This window comes from Calypte anna, chromosome 1 (assembly GCF_003957555.1).
Source record: "Calypte anna isolate BGI_N300 chromosome 1, bCalAnn1_v1.p, whole genome shotgun sequence".
Lineage (NCBI taxonomy): Eukaryota > Metazoa > Chordata > Aves > Apodiformes > Trochilidae > Calypte > Calypte anna.
In genome coordinates, this window is record NC_044244.1 from 175882185 (window position 1) to 175897515 (window position 15331).

General features: G+C 35.4%; 1 protein-coding gene across 3 annotated transcripts in view; it reads right to left on the minus strand.

The window, feature by feature from the left end:
* PDS5B (PDS5 cohesin associated factor B) overlaps positions 1-15331 on the minus strand; it is a 113113-nt gene that overhangs the window by 58193 nt on the left and 39589 nt on the right. For all 3 annotated transcript variants that reach the window (XM_030446688.1, XM_030446680.1, XM_030446695.1), the window contains exons 8-11: positions 13624-13764; positions 4749-4864; positions 3595-3689; positions 1342-1487 (exon numbers count right to left, since the gene is read on the minus strand). In XM_030446688.1, coding sequence (XP_030302548.1) covers positions 1342-1487; positions 3595-3689; positions 4749-4864; positions 13624-13764 — 498 coding nt within the window. The remainder of the gene's footprint in view (positions 1-1341; positions 1488-3594; positions 3690-4748; positions 4865-13623; positions 13765-15331) is intronic.

Sequence of the window (15331 nt, forward strand, 5' to 3'; positions counted from 1 at the left end):
AAACTGAAAAGATCACAGAACTTTCTGGTGACTTTTTTTTATTCTGCAAACTAAAAATTTAATTTACAAAAAACGTTGAGTGCTAAATGCAAAAATTTCTCATTACAACATTTATTACATCATATATATTGTTGAACCTTTCAACATTAGTAGCTAATATGCAACTATGCCTCTTGAATTTAGAATTGCTACAAGTTTAAGCCTCACAGTCTACACTGAATATTTGTAATTGTATTACAAGTGCAACAGGGGAAAGCATGTAATCAAATGAAGAAATCAGGAGATCATTTTAAGAGTTTGTAATCAATAGCCTTGTTTACCATTCTTTACCACAAGCAGCAAACTTTATACATTTTAGTGAATAATGAATTTAGCTAAGCTAATTTTTAAAAGTATTCAGAATTGAAAGCTAACACCCTGATTTGCAGTCTTCCAATGGTCTAATTAAAGGCAGGTAAACCATACACCTCTGATGGAAAAAAATTTTATCAGTATTCTACAATACATTTTGAAACCAGATTGAAACTATAAGAAATAAGAATTTCTTATGAAAAATGTTATACAGTTTTACAAGAGTCTCACATTTTACTTTAAAAATTTACTAAAACATGACTACCAGAACAAAACTAAAAATCATAGGATCAGCCAGGTTGGAAAGGACCTCTGAGATCATCAAGTCCAACCGTTAATCCACTATCACTGTGGTTCCCAGACCATGGCACTGAGTGCCACATTCAGTCTCTTAAAAACCTCCAGGGACAGAGAATCCACCACCTCCCTGGGCAGCCCATTCCAGTGCCTGATCACCCTCTCTGTAAGGAATTTCTTTCTCATATCCAACCTAAACCTCCCCTGGCAGAGCTTAAGTCCATGCCCTCTTGTCTTGCTGATCGCTGCCTGGGAGAAGAGCCTGACCCCCCCATCCCCCTGGCTCCAACCTCCTTTCAGGGAGTTGTAGAGAGTGATGAGGTCTCCCCTGAGCCTCCTCTTCTCCAGACTGAACACCCCCAGCTCCCTCAGCCCTTCCTCACAGGACTTGTGCTGGATCCCTTCACAGCCTCCTTGCTCTTCTCTGGACCTGCTCCAGCACCTCAATCTCCTTCCTGAACAGAGGGGCCCAGAACTGAACACAGGACTCATATAAACTCAAATAGGGGATTCTAGTCAGGGTCAGAAATGACTTGTTAAACAGACCATTTCAAAATGTTGTGTATTACATAGGTTTTCATTTGTAGTTTTAACATCAATTCCAACATTTTTTACAACCATTGCTTTTTAAGAAGATGAATTACAGTCTAGAAATACAACACAGAATCATTACTAGTACTAATTAGGTCTTACCCTCTTGTCCAGTGTTCGTTCTCTGACAAAATTAAGCAGGTGATCATTGACAAGCAAAAGATCTTTTTTAGCAGCAGTAACTATGGATACTATAACATCATGCCTTATGGCCTCTTCAGGATCATGTGACCTTACTTTAAGATATTCTGGAAAAAAACAGAATAAGTATTTCATTTTAAGTATGCAATTTCAGCTACTTGTCTTTCCCTAGACAGTACTTCACTAACAGAGAACTGTTTCAAGCATCAACATTAAAAACACCCAGTAGTTTTTTTTCTGAGATTAACGGGAGTGTCAGTAAAACTTGATATTTGCTTAAATATGTCTGGCTTTATGGAAATAAAAGTTACAGGGTTAATTTTTTTTAATTATTATTTCTTATAATGGTTAAGCTATGTCTACATTATCAACAGCTACAGCCAAAAAAAACTGAATCTGAAGAACAGACAGTGCTTGATAACCACATTATATACATTTTGAAGTCTTACTTCAGGCTAGAAGCTATTCTCTTCCTGCAGAATCCATTCCCCTTAAGCTGCCGGAGCACATTAGTTGCTCTCCTGACCACAACTTCTGTATTATCCATAAGGAATCAAGCTCTTCAACACTCCACAGTGTGAGCCACCACAACCAGGAACAAATCAAGGGACATACTTATGCTCTGACAAAGCCATATTGCTTATTTAGACACATGCTAGCCTACTAATCTTAAAACATTTTTTCTTGATCATTTTGACCCATGGCTACTTAATTGGTAGCATCAGTAATCTTACACTCTCAACATTTTAAGATCTCTGCTTGTATTGATCATGTTCATTACCTATTGTAACTTTAGAAATATGATAAACAAAATGGCAAAGTTCATTTATCTTTTTAGATGTATTTTAGGTTAATCTAAAAGAACAGATGGGTGGGAAAATACACACAAAAGTTAAGATCACTGTATGCAGCATGCAACAGAGAAACACTGACAAAACTAACCCTGAAAATTCAAAGTTCATTTGAATGGAATAACCAGAGGTTACTGTCCTCTTACTACCAATGAAAATCTTCAGGTCTTATCTGAAATATTGGCCATTAACATTGATGGTAGTCAGCACAAGTGTCAAAAGAGCACATCAAGAAACAAAGCTTTGCAGTTATGGATATTATGAAATCTGAAATCCAAATAATTTTTTTAAAAAAACAGTTTTGCTGCACAGGAACATGTAATAAACTTAATAAAACAAAGAATGTTGTGTGCCATCAAAACAATTCTGGCCTCTAATACCATTCAGTCAGAAATTTTTCAACAATTTGACTTTGGTAAGTGCTGTGGGGAGAAAGGAGGGGCAATCAAAATTACATTTCCCAGAGGATACCATTAGAGGGGGCACAAAGTCTTTCAGCAATGTAAAAAAGAAAAAAAAAAATCCTTGAAAATACAATTGTGATACTCAGAGAGGAAGCATCTTTTTCATTCCACTATGGAAAGCTCCAGAAACTTTTTTTTTTCTTTTTTACATTGCTGGCTTAACAATGCAAACAGCTACAGGATGACTCTAGCTTGTCTGTATTTGTGTTTATCTTAACAAACACTCAGTGAGCAGGAAAACAACCCCATGTGCTTAACAGCCCTTTAAATTCCCTCATTAGAGCAAATGGACAAAATCACCTCCAAAAAAATTACAAGTAGTAGTTTATTGATCAAGGGGAATTACAGTCTCCAAAGACACTTTGAGGGAGAAAAATCCCCCAAAGCAATCCATTCCCTTTAGTTACATGTTTTTCATTAAGACATGGGCAACAAATACTAAACCCATCTATGCCAGTTGTTTTCTTCCAAAAGAGGTCCTGACAGCTGCAGTCACAGCTAGGAGGGCTGTATTCATATTTTAGATACTGGCTGTGTAATATTTAAACATTTCAGCTTGGTAAAGCTGAAATCTCCACTCTGCACCCTAATTAATAAATGCCATGACCATTAGGCTGGCCAGGCTGCCTGTGCCTGCTCCCATGGCACTTAATTGCAACAGGAATTGGGAATACAACCACTCCAAGAGCAGGAAAGGCACCTCTTTGGTTAAGGCACTATTTGTGCACAATCCTCTCAGCCTGAGAAGCAGCAAAGAAGGGAGGGACTCTGTGACTTAGAAGTCCAACCTCAATTGCATCCTCCACAAACTTGTCAGCGTTACTTAGGATTACAATTAACCTTACACACTTTTCCAGGAGACTTACAATTGTATTTTAATCTTATAATAAATGTGGTACCTGTTAAGTCTTTTGCTAGGTCGGGATGGTTCATAAGGCAGTGACTTGCAAATTTCACACATTCAAGACGAATAGGGACATGGATATCATTAAACCTATTTAGAAATAAAACAATCCATTACAAAAACAAAAATATCATTTCTACACAAGCAATTAGTTTATTTCTATACAAATAACCCTGAATATATTTTTACGCCTGAAACATCACCAATTCGTCCACATTAGAGCAGAAAACTTAAAAGAATTTTTAAATTCCCTCAAAATACTTGGTCTTAAAGAAAAAAAAATAAATTTTGAAACATTATGGGTGTTGAAAGGTTTATTTATCAAATAACAGGGTTTTAGGAAATACTAATAGTTAAAAACATTTACTTTTCAAAATCAATGGACTTGAAGAATGGCCCCTTTACTAAGCTATTGCAACTTAGTTAAAATCTCTGAAAAGTAAATACATTTATGTGATTCATAGCTAGCTGAAAACAGTAATTATGAACAACAGATTGCATGTATTCACATTGCTTCGCATTGTAACACAATGAAGCATTTTCCTTTGGGCCCAATTAGATCTAGTATTTTTTGATGACATGCCATGTTTTAAATAGCTTTCTGCTTTCAAGCAAAAGGCCTTCCCTCAATTAAGTTTCCTATACTTTTAAAAGTAGCATTTCTTTGAGGACTCTAGTTTTCACATGGATTTTCACTGGATTTATAAGAAATTATAGAATTTTCTTCATTTACTCAAGCAAAAAAATATTTTCATCCTGATGACACACTCCAGATATATTTACTTTCTCACAACGGCAGAATATCCCAAAAACAAAAGATTAAAACAAAAGATTAAAATGCTCCATACTTCTTTTAAGGGATCGACACCATTTAAAAAAATAGAAACTATTATATAATACTGTAAGTAAGTCTCAAAACCAGTTCTGATGTCACTTGATGCTGTTTTAGACTTAATCCATCCCTGAACAGTTTAACTTGTGAAAATACTAAAATAAACTAATGAGAGTTGCAGAAGATGCACATAATCTCTTTCAAATTATCTGTCAGTTTTCAGATAAAAGAGTGGGAGGGAACTCACACTTAGCTATGGCACTTCAGAAAAAAAAAAAAATTTCTACTCCTAGGAAGGGAACTAAACCACCATATACCTTCCCAGGTAGCACTGCCAAAGTGGTTTGTTTTGAGATGCCAACTCTGAATCCTTCGCCCCAAACATTTTTGCCAGAAGTTTTACAACCTGCAGACGTTCTTCATTGTCATTGCTCTGGAAAATGAACACATTTTTTTAATTAAAAAAAAGATAAAACTAAACAAAAAAATGTAGACGCCTGTTTTATACAACCTTAATTCCAATACACTTACACACCTCTAGAAATATACTACATATTAATAGATTTTTTTGTATACCAACGTACATCTCAAGACAAAAAACCTTCATTATTATTTGAAAAAGACAAGATAATGATGGCAATGAAAACAAAAAAAACAACTAAAAATGCAGAGACAAAAACAATATTAACAAAGCCTGGTGAATAACACACAGGTACGTCTTTTTAACCCTGAAGAACAAGTTACTGATCCCATTAAGAAATCTGTTACATGCATATGTAACATATATATATATATATATATATATTCCTACACAAATTCAAGCACAACACCAAACTCACAAAACTCATTCTACATTTGTGTGCACATTAAGATTTACAGTTCTGTAGAATAGTGTTTAGTTATAAACATTCAATTAAAAAGAAAAACGTTTTCAGAAAATGAGTTTTTAGAGAACATAGCATTGAGAACCTAAGAACTGAGAAGAACAAGATGTGGTCCTGTATTTAAGAGTATAATTGAAACTGCTGAGTTACAACAGATGCATTTTTTATATATTTAAAATCAGCTCTAACAAAGATAAACCAAGGCTTTCTCCAATACATCTTTATTGTCATTGATTTGCATTACACTTGCTTAATAAAATACACAACACTTGAAGCTTAATACATACTTTGGAAATGTGTCCTAACATTTGTGCAATTAGCATGTACTTACTGTCTATCAACTTTTTTCCTTTTTCTTATTAAAGTAAAATAAAAGGAAAAAGTGGCTGAAACACTTTTTTGAAAAGGGAGTAAAAATTAATTTTAATATTATTCACTCCTATTTCCATCTTATTCCAGGTAATAAAGACAAGGACTGTTTAAAACATTTCTACCATCTTTGACATTCTTCTTAATTCAGCATCACCTTTTGAATATGAACAATACAACCGTGCAATGTGGCTGTTGAGTTTTCTAAAGCATCACAGTCTCAAAGATCAACTATTTTTCCTGACTCAATACCATAAATGGGCTGAAAAGTTTGCCAGTATATCCTTTTAATTTATCTCCCTAAGAACACTAAAACCATTTGTAAAATCCTTAAAGTAACAGTGCAAGAGAAGGATGAAGGAACCTCTAACATTGATAATATTACTACATTGCAGAAGTCTGATTTTTTTTTAATTCACTAATAAGTATTAGCAGCATTAATAGTACAACCATTAATGTTTTTGTCTGTATTTGACTCTTTACAATTGAAATCAGATTGGTATTACTGAAGGCCATCTAGAACCTCTTCCTCTTAATCTGCAATAAATGGTATCTTTGTCTTGATGAGTTTCAGCTTGCAAATTTCCATTACAGCACAAGTTCTTATTCTGTGTCTTCATGATTAAGAACTTAAAAAATTTTTTGTAGCTTGTATTAATCCAATCTGCATGACTCACCCCCACCACTCCTGCTTAAATAAACAATTTATTAGAAATATTAATCCTCTCTGCCTTTCACTAGGTAACCAACACAGATCAAAAGCGAGATACCCCAGAGGGTGAGAAGGGACAGAGGGGAGACCACCAAGCATTCAGCTACTTAATGTTGAACAATCAGCCAGAAGTATATAAAAAAGATACATTTAAAAAAAAAAAAAATAACAACCAAAACTAGACTATCCTTAAAGAAGTAGCCACAGACATTTGTGGAATCAAATGAATATTCGATATCAAATACTCAAAGATTTGGGACTTTATAAATTTGTGCCCTGATGTTGGCACATCTACATTCTATATTCTTATAGAAGTTCTTAAAGGTAATAAAAATCAGCTTCTTAAGTGGATGCATTACTGCTACAGTCTCTCCTTTATTCTACTTTAATCTCTAATTAATTTTTTCCCCTCAGGAAAAGAACATCATAAACACTGGAAAAATTTTAATCTTTCTCCATTCTCCACTGTACACTTGTTAAGTCAAATCCTTTACTTTTTTTTTTTTTTAGCACTCTGTAGGCTTAATAGTATTGCATAATGATTTGTTAATAAAACCTGACATTGAAATTAGTCATTTCAGTTCCCCATACATGTTCCCAACACACAGGCACTGCTCTTCATCCTAGATGTCACTTAGGTAAGCTAAAGTTGGTCACATTTTAACATTATGAAATCTCAGAAAGAAGGCAGCACTGCAGACTTGGGGGGATTTCAGAGTAGAAGTGAACACATGACCTGCAACTTGTCAAAAATTTTAACTAACATAGCCAGGAAGAAAGGCAGCTCTACCATAGTAGCAGTAAACATTTTATTGAATTTAATTTAATTCACTACGTCAGATTCAGTAATACAATTTTCTAAAATTCAGATATCAAATTTAAATGAAAGAGTATTGCTTGCCTTTACAAGATAACCTAGACAACATTACTTTCTTAACTCTGTTCTCTCCCCTGCACTGGTAACACTTCTGTATCAATGCTAGATCTCTAAACACAAGACTTAGTAATGCTAACATCAGGCACAAAATACTGACTCTCACAGAAAAGGTTAAATTAAATGAATTTCAGTACATTTTCTCCTTCTGAAGACCATAGTGTTGTAAAAATAAATATTAATTGCCAACAAGAAGCAACCATGATTCTCACAGCTCCTTTTCAACCAAATGAGAACATGGAAGCTTTTCCCCTACAAATGTGAGGTGGGCTCACCCCAACCAGAAGCCAAACACCTCCTCTTCTAGCCTCTTACTCATTTTGCTCTCCTATATAGAGAGGAGGGAAGAAAATGGAAGGAAGATTAAAAGGCTCATGGATCAAGATAACAACAGTTTAATTGGTAAAGAAAAAGCTGCATACACAAGCAAGGCAAAAAGAGGAGTTCATTCTCTATTCCCCATTAGGAGGCAGATGTCCTGCCTGTTCCTAGAAAGCAGGCTCAGCATGTAATGCCCTGGCTTGTGAAGACAAACACCATGACACAAACTTACCCCCTTCCTCCTCATTACCCCAAGCTTTTATTGCTTTTATTTATAAGCACATCCCCTCTTAACCTCCTGAAGTCTCAGCCTTCTTGTGGTGGGGTGAGAAATCCTTTATCTATGCAAGCATTGTGCAGCAATGGCTATTACAGTAGGTGTGCCCTCCAACACCTGGTTTAGCCACAAATACACAATACAGGTACCATACAGGCTGTTACCAAAAAAATTAACTCCATCCCTGCAATACCCAAAAGGATAAATAGTTCCTCCCCTTCTTTTTGGTACGTGACATGGCACAGCACACACCCAGCTGCACTTCAATGCTCTTTACATAAATCAGAAGATTCTTGCGATAGATTGAAAAGCAAAAAGGAAACTGAGGGAGTAAAGCAGACAAAAGCTGCACATTCCAGAGGATACCAGCTGCTGCCAGCAACCTTCAATTCTTCATCCAAGTTAATACGTACAACTCTCACAGCAATTAAAATTACCTGGCAACATGACAAAACCGTATGGTCATTGATTTTACCAAAACAGCAAGGTGCTTGAACACTAGGTGGCCACATTGTTTAGATCCAAACCAGTAAACAAGCACAGCAGTGTTACTGAGGCATCTGAGCTCTCTCAAGTTCCATACTGTTTTATAGCCTCTCCAGACATGATCTGAAAGTTATTTGGTCATTGGCACGAAATCCCTTGGTTTTTTTCCAGACTCAAATAGACAGTCTACTGTAACACCCTGATCCCATGAAGATAAATCAAGAGGCTTCCTGCCATGCAGAGTGCAAAAGAGGTTCAGGGAGATGGACAGCAAGAGACTTGGATCCTAACAGGTAACAAATGGGACACAGAGACATTTGTTCTTATCCTCAAATTCCTGTGAGTGTGAGAGGATGAGAATAAGACAGCCCAACAAACTGGAAAGCAGCAGAGATTGCTTGGTGAAGCTGATCTGCTTGTTGTGAGAAACCTACCACCACCACTCTCTTTCCAAAATGCAGCACACAATGTTTAAAAGCAAACAAAATAAGATAGGAGATGGAAAATCTGGTTCACAGATATAGAATATACAACTAATGGAAAAGCTGCTAATATCAAGGAGAGTTGGTTTACAGAAACAGGATCACCATCAGAGAAATACTCAGTATCCATACAATGAGACTGACTGAGCACCCTAAGGATGAAACACATGAGCCACCCCTGAAAGAACAAGTCAAGAATACCAAGAACTTTCAGTATCCTTCAAGAACAGGACAAGGCCCTCAAAACTGGAATGATCAAGAGCAGCCTCCTTGCCCCCATCTTGACTCTAGCTAGAATTTATGGGAGCATAGCAGCCCTTGCAATCATGAAACAGGAGTTCATCCAACAAACTTCACAGATCTCAGTCTGTCCTCAGACAGAATTCAGTAGTTCTCATATATTTATATGGTGAATACATTCACCAAAATCCAGGTATATTCACGGAAGAAGCCTGGACATTACCTTCCAGCTAAGCAAAGTTACAGTTCTTTGTGAATAATTAATTGGAGTGGTTGGAGATGGTGAGCATATGAACTGTCAGGAGGATACTTTTCAAACATCAACAGCTTCCAACAAAGCAGGACTGCAATCCAGTTCTGTAACACTATGTGAATTTTAAAGGATTGCTAAATTGTCCATCACCACAGCATGTAATCCTCACAAAAAGAAAGCTAAAAGCCCTGCTTAAGCAAGAAAACTTATGGTAACCAGCACTACTGAGGTACATATTCCAAGATTTAAGGACAGTTTTTCCAATATGGCCATTATAACACCATGCACTGTCTTCCATCCACATTTTTGTATTATTAATAATTTGTCAGCAAGTTGACCCAGTGAATTACCAGATTTTCTTTCCCAATCCTAAGTGGAACCAAAATGTGCCATTTTCTCCACACCAGAGACATACTTTTAAGCTCTCTCTTTACACAGAAATAACTGGGAGAACAGCACCAAAATGACATACAGATAATCTGTTGGCACCCAATAATGGTTTTTACATCTCTGTTGCACAAGAGAACCAGAAACCATCAGTTATTTCTAAATGGACTCATCCCATTCACCAGACAAGATCTGTCAGTAATCACGTGGTTCCAGGACCACAATATCTGTCTCCTTAATGCATCTCAAGTAAAAAGAAAGGAAGAATGAACTAAAGTGTGTTTCTCTTAAAGCACCCAGTAACAGGAAGTACATACACCATTAGAACATAGAGGTGGAGTTTCTCAAGGACAATCTTTCAAAGTCTTGAACCATATTATGCTTCTAGAAATTCCTGCCTTCTCCTGTTTGGTTAACGATTTCCTACTTTGTTGCTAAATCAAATCCAAAAATGAGATATCTTTTCTTTTAAGTTGCCAGTAAACAACTGCTATACATCCCATGTCACATCACTCTTTAATGGAGGCGTAGATCTTATTTCCCAATTTATTTTAAAGTTTTGAGCCCAACTAAGCTGACCTTCACTGTTCTCCAGGCTTTACATGACAGAGGCAAAAAACAAAAAAATCTATAACTGGTTAACGCATATATGAAATTAATAATTTGTCGTTCTCTACTGGCAACAAGAATTTTTAGATAATGTCAGAAGAATTAAGACGACAACTTTAGGATAAAAACAGCTCAAATTACAATAAAACATAAGAAAATGCATTAAGAAATTATTTCTTTTAAAATAAATGTCATTGAAATGATAAAAAATACTGGGTTCTGTTTAAATTCATGAAGACCTTGCCAAGTTTGTACCTGAAAATATTTTTTAAAGCATAAGCTTTAAAGTGAGTCAGAACATGTTGTCTTGCTTAGAAGTCTACCACGAGTCTATGCCATCTGGACAGATCTTTTTTTTACTCACTGCTTTTGAAGACAATTAAAAAGAAAACATACATTTTAAAAAAACAGACCAATTACCCAATTTATCTTTGAAATGCACAGATGAGATGTCCACTTGGATGAATTCAATGTATGACAGGTTAGATCATTCTGACATCTTCACTCCTCAAAACTGACAACTGAACAGTTGAGGCAGCCACAGCTTTCCTTCAGCATCATCTGCTTTAAGACTAATACAAACTTATTTAGCAGAAAGTAGCTATATGAAATCTTGGAATACAGTAACTGTCTCACTACTCCATATTTTCCCTTAGTATTTCACTTCTATTACCATACCTGTATATTTAAGAGCCATATCAGACAATCTCAAAGAACAAAAACTGGATGTTCTCTGTGAAAGTGTGGATTTGACCTAAATATACTGTACAAGCTTTTACTTAAATACCCAGTTAAGAGTCCACAAGTGAGCTGAAATAGAAAGGTCCTTAAACTATGGGCAAGGATGAAGATATAATAGGATGTACCAAATCCAGAAAAGCCAAAGTCATTTAGGCAAGCTCTGAATTATATGTACAACTCACTGAATTTTATTGTTATTGGACCATTAATTTCAAATGACCTTTGTTCAACAGACATCTCCTCTCTCCCACATTTCAATATGGACTACCAAGCATATTTTTCTCCTTTACCACCCACCTGATTAGCTTTGTTAATCTAACAGGGATACTGCCATGCTGCTTCTTTTCATTCAAAGCAGCAAAACAACATCTGTCTTTCACCATAAGCACTCTGAGTTTTATTGACATTGCACTCTCAACACACTACCGTGCTCTTTACCTGGACATGAATTTACCTGGAATTAAATTAATTAATTCATTTAACATAATGAATTAAAATTCACATTAGCTGCTGCTTTTTAGAATAAAGACACAGCTATTGTTGGAATAAACAACAAACTTGCCTTGATCTCAGAAAAATCATAGGCTGACCATATTTCATTAATGTTTCAGAACATTCACCTTCAGAATACCCTTTCAAGCACAAAGACCTTAAAGATCTCTGAACTCATTCAGAACCATGAAATGGTTTGGGTTGGAAACAATCTTTAAAGAATATCTAGTTCCAACCTCCATGCCAAGAGCTTTCATTAGACCAGGTTGCTCAAAGCCCCATCCAGCCTGGCCTGGAATACTTCCAGGGAACAGGCATTCACAACTTCCCTGGACAACCTCTTCAAGAGTCTTAGGATCTAAACCAGGATTATCCTATGTCACATAGAGTGATTGTATTCCTGTAAAAGATGGGTCAAAGTACATTTCACAGTCAATAGGAACAAAATATGGATATAGTATTTGTCCTTATAACTTATGACATCAAAACCACACACCTGAAACAGCAATTTGATTCAAAAAGAAGGCAAAACATGCTCTCAAAATAGCCACAAACTGTACTGAGTCCAATCAGATATCAAGGAGTAAGAACAGCAAGATAACTATCAAACTGTACATGTCTACTGGAAACATTGTTAAACTGGATCTTAAAAATCTCTAACATGAAACACCTCATGGCCAAAGGATTTAGATCACAAGAAGAAAACTACAGTAAGGATCAAGGAGCTGGAAAATAACAAAATACATGTGCATCCTCTAAAAAGAGTACACTTAAAACCACAAAAATACAAACGTGAAAAAACATGTTGTAAATTAAGAGATATAAAGAAAACATGGAAATGCGTAGGGCTAAAACCACAAAGGAAGAAACCAGAATTTGTTCTGGGACAGGCAGGCAGGAGCACAGAAAAGGCTGACAGCACTGGGCTATTAAATTTGCTGATTCCAATGCTAAAAAGGATACAAAAAGAAATTTGAATTGAAATGGTGGAATATGAGTGTCAAAGAAGGAGAAGAAAGACAATTCAGGAATCTGTAGTTTTAAAAGCACCTAAAGATGGAAAGGTTATGGCAATTATGGCTACGGAAAAAAAAAGGATGTGGCAGCATTTAAGATTACATCTGAATAACAGCTTCAGCTGCAGAAGCACTGTTTTTATTGGCATGACAGTGACAATTGTTCGCCATGTGTAAGAACAAGAATTAAAGGCTGAAAAAAAAATCTATTTTTAAGACACAGACAGCAAGCAATTATTTGAAGCCTACTTCTTTCAAAAATGTTAATGGAAAGCTACAGCGATTAAAAAACAACTAATAAAAAAGTGCAGTGTGCCTGTCTAACAACATTGGTGAAAATATTAGACATGAACAAGCCACTACAATAAATATTGGAAGATACTTGGGAGAATAGTCCAAAGCTTCTACAAATCTAAAAATCTGTCCTCAAATACACATGCAAATTGAAAAGTTGTCTGCTGCACATTAGCCCTCAAGTTTAGTAGCAGATCACTTTAATTAGCTTTATATTACTAAGTTTGAAATTCCCCACTTCCATAAAAACCCTATGGAATGACAAATAGAATAAAAGTAATGGCAAATAGAGGGAGAACCAGCTGTTATACTGAACTACTCCAAGTGATGGAAACACACCGAAATCATAGAAATTAAAAACTAAAAATACCTATTGAAATAAATAGATAGATAGATAGATAGATAGATAGCACCAGCTATCCTTCAGACATAAGAAACATGCCTGAAATAATCATAGAAGTTATTGGAGCAATAACAAAACATATTTATTAGACTAATGCTCTGTTTCCAGCTGTCACACATGTTCTGTTTGGACTTTTCTGGAGGGCTTTTACGAGTTCTCCTTTAAACAATACAGGGATGTTTTACACAAGTTTTATATGCAAAATAATGTTATGAAGTTGTCAGTACAAATGCTATATTATTAGTCAAAGCACACACATTTCAAATATATAGAAAGTATAAGAAGTGTTTACCTTAAGTTTGAATTCAAGCTGTGGTAGAACAGAAAGCAAGAGGTGGCTGTCAATATTGTATAACTCCAGAATCAAGTCGAACACGTGTTCTGACAGATCACTGATTGATGTTTTACCAAGCATGAGGACCTGATTGAAGAACTAGAAAATGAAACAGTTTTCATCAGTAACAGTATGTATACAATCCTATGCTTGTTGAAAATTAAATCTAATTTTTCATCTTTATTTCATTCATTTATTTCACCACTATTAAAAACACACACAAAAAAAAACGCGTGGTTGGGTGCATGAATCAGTAGTTTCCATAGTAGAAATCTTAATATATTGCTGTGTTATGTTCAATATTGCACATAAGGGAAATATTTAGACCACATAAGAAGTAGTCTAGTTCATGAAGCACAACTTTAGAAGAGTTCCAGTGCATAAGACCTTCTTATAATCTGACTATAGAGTTAATTCACAACTGAGACCAATCACTTCAAAAAACATCCTAACATTTAGTCAAATCAAGGTTGAAACAACTGGGTAATCACTATAGTACACAGTTGATACCTTAAGGAGCCATAAGCAAAAGCACAGGAATTAATAAGTGACTGTTCCAGAATTTACAAGCACCATAATGTACCTGTAAAGCAATACTTCTTCCTTGGTAAACTTGTTAAGCTCGAAGAAAATTACAAATTCACCATTAAATAAAATATTTTGCAATATAAAATATTAATTCCACACTACTTTCAACTATATCTTCTCAAAACAGATGAACAATAACTAACTAAGAGTATATTATCCCCTACTTGTAAGGGAGGGGGGAGGTGGGCATGAAATTTGGAAAATTTTTCTTCTCTTTGGGTTAAAACAATACATAAGTGTGGATAAACAAATTAATACTGTTTCTATCTGCCACTAAGGCAACAGAATACACTTAACTGGCACTTCAATTTCCTGTTCACAAACTTGGGGCAGGTGAACATCACTACCTGACAAGGTTCACCTTATCAGGATAGAAATTCAAAGCATGAAATCTACCACTTTTTGAGCTTATAAAGTTAACACAAACAAGTGATGAAATAGGAAAAGTCAGCAGTTTCAGATAAATTAATTTCATTAGAAGTTAAAGACTCCATACTGTATTGCACAAGTTTTCTTTTTCTGGATAGAGAATTGCCTGAACACATATTCCTGGTTAGGCAACTAACCCCTAACACATCTTTAATTTATTTTAAGGAAGAAAGTAACTTTCAAAAATGAAGACACCAGACACCACAACATTTCCCACTTGGGGAAAACCTAGAGCAGAAGACTTCATGCAGATATTTTCCTTAAGAGAAAGATTAGCATACACTTCCTTAAAACCCAAAAAATGTCACCCAGTTTGTAATCTAACCTCACAGATGAACATTAAAAACACATTCCCATGTAGCAATACCAAACAGATAGTTTGACTAACAGGTTTAGAGTGAAAGTTTACACTGAAGTTTTTTTAAATCTTAGAAGGTATCCACTTTCTAAGTACCACAAGTGTTACAAGTCTGGAAGCAACAAAAAGCATTGAAAATTTCTATTGTTTTCATGCTCCTGATGTTTTGGATAGCAGCCATGGTACTCATTAAATGCTTAAACTCCTTAAAAAAAAGTACATTTTTTTTCCTATTGTGCAACTTAATTTAGAGCACACTCCTGTCTGATCTTTACTTCCTCTCATTCCTCT